Source organism: Vitis vinifera, chromosome 18 (genome assembly GCF_030704535.1).
Source record: "Vitis vinifera cultivar Pinot Noir 40024 chromosome 18, ASM3070453v1".
Taxonomy (NCBI): domain Eukaryota; kingdom Viridiplantae; phylum Streptophyta; class Magnoliopsida; order Vitales; family Vitaceae; genus Vitis; species Vitis vinifera.
Window position 1 is genome coordinate 33,194,758 of NC_081822.1, and position 5,011 is coordinate 33,199,768.

The 5,011-nt window shown below is 37.2% G+C and overlaps 1 protein-coding gene across 1 annotated transcript; it reads right to left on the reverse strand.

The window, feature by feature from the left end:
- Window positions 1-3,971: 3,971 nt before the first annotated feature.
- Window positions 3,972-4,805, reverse strand: LOC132253171 (protein FAR1-RELATED SEQUENCE 5-like). Its single transcript, XM_059734592.1, has one exon. It carries the CDS (start codon window positions 4,803-4,805, stop codon window positions 3,972-3,974), a length of 834 nt encoding a protein of 277 aa, XP_059590575.1.
- Window positions 4,806-5,011: the final 206 nt, after the last annotated feature.

Genomic DNA, 5,011 nt, shown 5'->3' on the forward strand with positions numbered 1-5,011 from the left:
TGATCCAACCCACTCAAGAGGCCATCACAGACACATCAGCTCCACAGGACCTTACCATTACTTGATCATCTCTTTATTTTTTGGTCTTTACATATTATATTAGTATACATAGCTCCTTGTTTTGATGTCTTATATTCTAGAATTGGATGTATTACTGATGATACATCATACATAGACATCATTTTTGTTTAAACTTGGCATTTTTCTATTTCTTCTACTCACTAACTCTTATGTTTTTTTTTTGAAACATGTGGTTTCTCCTATATGACTTAGACTCCATGTTACTCATGAGGTACCACTTCCTCCCTATTTTTTAATCGCTTTTGTCACATTGAGGACAATGTTCAGCTCGGTTGGGGGGAGAGTTGAGGAAGTAAGTATTGTTAAGAATGCTAAGTTATTTTGGTAATTTAGTTGTTTTTTGCTTAATTTAAAATTTTTTAAGTTTTTTTTTCTCTACTCTCCATGGTTATTAAGGAAAAATTTTCAAAATGAAATGGGAGAAATTGAATTTTTGTCTTTTTACTTGACTTAGATTTTGTATTATGCTTATTAAAGTTGATGAATTGTTGAAACTTCTATTGAAGTCAACCTTAGTTCTTCCACTTTAAGCTATCCACACACTGTGCACAATAGGTTCCGAGTATAAGATGAAAAACTATTTCCCTCTTGACTTAGGAAAATTTTAGACTTGGTACCTTTGACCTTATTTAATAGTGTTGGGACACCTTATAAAAGGCCAATGAGTCTTTGAAGAGAAAAAAAAAAAAGAAAGAAAAAATGTTTGCTTGCCTTGAAACCCGAGCAAGGTCTGAGGGGTATACGGTGAAAATCTTTAAAACCTGGTGCCCTAAGCCTTCATTGGTTGGGAGTCACCGACCTCAATGCTCGTTACAAGGGTGAATAGGTGGAGTTTAGCATGTTGTAGGTGCTTGGGTATTAAAAATTCATTCTCAAAAGTCCGGGGTAAAATCCGAGGAGTTAGTGGTTGAAAGATCCTTAAAGCTTGATGCCCTAAACCTTAATTGGTTGGGAGTCATCGATGGACCCCCGTTACATGGACAATTTAGAAAAGAATACCTTTAAGCCTTGTACTCCTACAATGAAAAAAATTGTGAAAAAAAAGAGGTGCGTTCTTAGCCTATTGGAGGTTGATCAGTTTGCTAAGCTTTGAAAAAGAACTAGGTTGGGGGGAGAGATTAGTTCAACATACTATATTCGGAAACTAATAAATAACACTTAGATTTTTGTGGAAGAGTAAGGTTTGACCATTTGGGAGTGGAAACTCTTTTAAAGCTTAAATTTGCATAATGCCTTCTCTTTAAGAATTGTGATTAGACAAGTTATTTGATAACTCTTGTTGAAGTTTGAGTTTTATTTCTTTAATGTTCCATGTGAGAGTTAGATCATCATGCCACTTGAAAATTGTTTTTTGATCAGCATGATGTTGTAAATTATAGTAATGTTTATTTTTATTTTTCTCTCCTTCATTGCTAAGGGACTAGCAATATGTCGGTTGGGGGGAGTGATTACTACTCAAAAAGTGCTATTTGATAGCTTGTAATTAACTCTTTTAAACACTTTTGAGTAGTAGTTATTGCCTTTTAACCCAATTAACATGTTAAGGACCCTTGCAATCAATTCTAATCAAATTGTGTTAAGTTTTGGTGTTTTTGTTAGTAATTTGATCACCAAAACAATCCAAGATTGAGGAGAGTTATTTGGAATCCATGGCAAAGCTTTTGGAAGCTCAAATTTATGAAGAACCAAGCTTTGGAGCTCCATAGCCCTTTGCCAAAGTCGTTCAAAGTATGCAAGGAGAGAAGCAAGGAGAAAAGGAGAAACAAAGTGAAGAAAACAGAGGACAAGCAGCTGCAGTCTTCATGCGTACTTTTGGAGCACTTCCCGAAGTCCATTTTCTACATTCTATATACCATTTCAAAGTTCAGGAAGTCAAGAATCCAATGCTTCAAACGGTGCGCGATTCGGAGTTGAAACGAAGAAGTTACAGCCATTGAAAGCAGATCACTCCAAAGTGTTGCGAAATCAGCCTTTTGTTGCGAGAATTTCGCAGCCTTTTTGTACAGTGCTATGGAATTCCTCCTGAAGCTACCCGATACATGCCGCAAGCTGGAAGTTGAGAACCTCAAGGTGGAAGCCAACTTCGCAGCCCTACGAGGATAGCTTGTTGCTGCGAAGTGATTTCGCAGCCCTCTTGAGTGTCTGCGAAATCTCGCAGACACCATTTTCTCCTGCGAAATGGTTCCTGAAGCTTCCCGATACTTTTGCACCGACTCTTTTAGATCTTTTCTTCAGATATTTTTGGTATAATTTCCATTTTCTCCTTGTATTCAACCACTCATGTAATTCCTTAACTAGGAAGTGTCCAAGGAAGGGTAAATTACCTTCCTATATAAACTCTCTTGCATCCACTGTAAAAAAACGCTCGGAGAAGTATGTAATATAGATATATCATATATAGAATCAGAGAACAGAGCACTTGCTCTGTTTTTCATATATATTCTTGTCTTCTCTTTCATTTTCATTTTCTAGCCAACCAAACTCTGAGGATTTTTCCACAGAGGATGAGAGGCTAGGCTCTTTGTCTCTTGGAGTGAGGAAAGCCGGGTAAGTTTCCACATGCATAATTTGGAAGTTTTGTTGTTTTAGTTTTTAATGAAGAGAAAGTGTGACCCGTTAGTGATTTCTATGTTTTTAGTTAACTTAAAACACCTTAGAGTCACCTGGGCCAACACTTGGTAAGGCAAGTGATTTCCATCCATGGAGATTCACTAGTTTATCTCTTGCGAGCCTTTGGGAGGTGACTTGAAGGTAGGATTTTCTAGAATAGCCAACACTTGGTAAGCTTTTGGACTCCAAGGAGACATCCATTAGTTATCTCTTGCGAGCTTTTGACGGGTAATCCAAGGTTAAAGATCACCTTGAATGGCAAGTGCTAGGTGAGAGGTATGAGCCATTGCAAAGTGCATCAGTGAGAGGGATTTAGTGTTTGAACCCATTAATGGGAAGCATCTGTACAACACCGGTTGGAGAAGGAACTATATGTTAATTCTCTAATGCGAGGAAAATAAACAAGTGACCGGAACTCCCTTTTTGTATGAGGAATTTGAGCCTAGTGATCTAAACTCCAAGAAACACTTTTCTTTGTAGTTAAAATCAGTTACTATTTTTAGTTAGCTTAAAGCCAAACGTTTTTCATTCAAACATCTTTATATTTTCTTTTAAAGCTAACCTTGAAATGAAAAGGCACCAATTCAACTTTGAATTAATATCATTTGTGAAGTGAAAACCCATCCCAGTGAACGATCCTAGAGCCACTATGCTATAGTAGCTTTGTCTTTGCTATCCTAGTATATGGTGTAATAGGTTATAAATTTTGTTGATTACTCCCTCAATCAAGGAGCACCAGCTGGACACGAATCAGCTGAGACACCAATTGGGCACGAATCAAATGGCGCCGTTGCCGGGGATCGAACCCCGAATCAGATGGTGCCATTGCCACTGCCGCTGCTAAGGACGAATCAAGAGTGCTCTATCAAAATGTTTGACAAACTCAAACAGCTTCAAACGAGTTTTAAGGAAACGATTCAAGTATGCATTCATGCTCTCACACCTTTGTGTGCTTTTCATACCAGCAAAGAAATGCCCCCTTAAATAAGCCTCTGCCCATCTAGAACGCTTAGCATATATATCTGTCACCCACTTATGTCCATGAAGATTAAACATTTCCAACATGTCATTCCATGCACATTCAAATTCTTCAACGATGCCTTCCATGAACATGCACTTAGAAAAATGATTAGTAAAATCTTTGACATGGACATTAGTGAATGCATTGCGTTGAATATGCCAAGCACATAATCGATGACAAGAGTTTGGAAATATCCTCTTGATGGCTTTACGCATTGCTTTATCCCCATCAGTAATAACAGAAAGAGGCTTCTTGTTATTCATTGCGTCAAAAAAGTCTCCAAGACCCAAGTATAAGTGCTAACACTCTCATCTACCAATAATGCACATCCAAACACTATAGTTTGATGGTGTTGGTTAATGCCAACTAGTATGACCAACGGTTTTTTATAAGCATTAGTCCGATAAGTTGTATCAAATGCTAACACATCTCCAAAACAACTGTAATCCAATTTACTAGTAGAATCTGCCCAAAACAGGTTTGCTAGATGGTTGTCTTCATCAACATTGTACTTGTAATAAAATGATGGATCCATTTCAGACTTTCCACACAAATAAGCCAAAGCACCCTCTGCATCACCATCTCTTAGATGAACTCTACGATCAGCATCAACATGGTTATATAGATCTTTTTTTGTGAAGCCAACATTGTTATATCCACCTGATTGTTGCACCATGTAATCCCTAATTTGGCTAGTTCCCATGCCAACACCTCGCATTGCATTCAATTGAGCTTTATCTGCATTTTTAATGACCCTATGGGATCGAAGGAATTGGACATTTTTTTGTTCCACCAAAGGATGATTATGATCAGCCATAAACTCTTTCACAACCAACTTGTTCATTTGTTTGTTAAATCCAATCCGAAATGTTGCCTCACAACCAACTCGAGTTACTGCCTTAGGTTCTCGTTTTCGATTTTCGTTCTCTAAACACACTCTATGTCGATATCCTTCTTTCGAACAAACCCACTTACGAGATACTATATTTTGATTTTTATCTCGTTTCACATCATCCTTTCTAACACTGAATCCGGTAACTTTAGCAAATAAATTATAAAATTCTTCTCCCTCCTCTACTGAGCTAAACTCCATCTTTCATACATCTTCAACAGTTAAATCATTAAAAATCTTGTCCGAAACTAGAATGGCCTCTTCATCAGACTCACTTTTAACAATGCTATCATATTGGTAATCAAAGTCTTCATCGTTCAAATCAATGATAAATTCCTTTCCTTTGCCTTTGTCCATCGTATCTATGAAGAAACTGAAATATAAAATATAGAGTAGTTAGAAAATTA

Bases quoted from the DNA above. Each gene is read 5' to 3' on its own strand.
- LOC132253171 (XM_059734592.1), bottom strand. From the start codon at position 4,805: ATGGAGTTTAGCTCAGTAGAGGAGGGAGAAGAATTTTATAATTTATTT.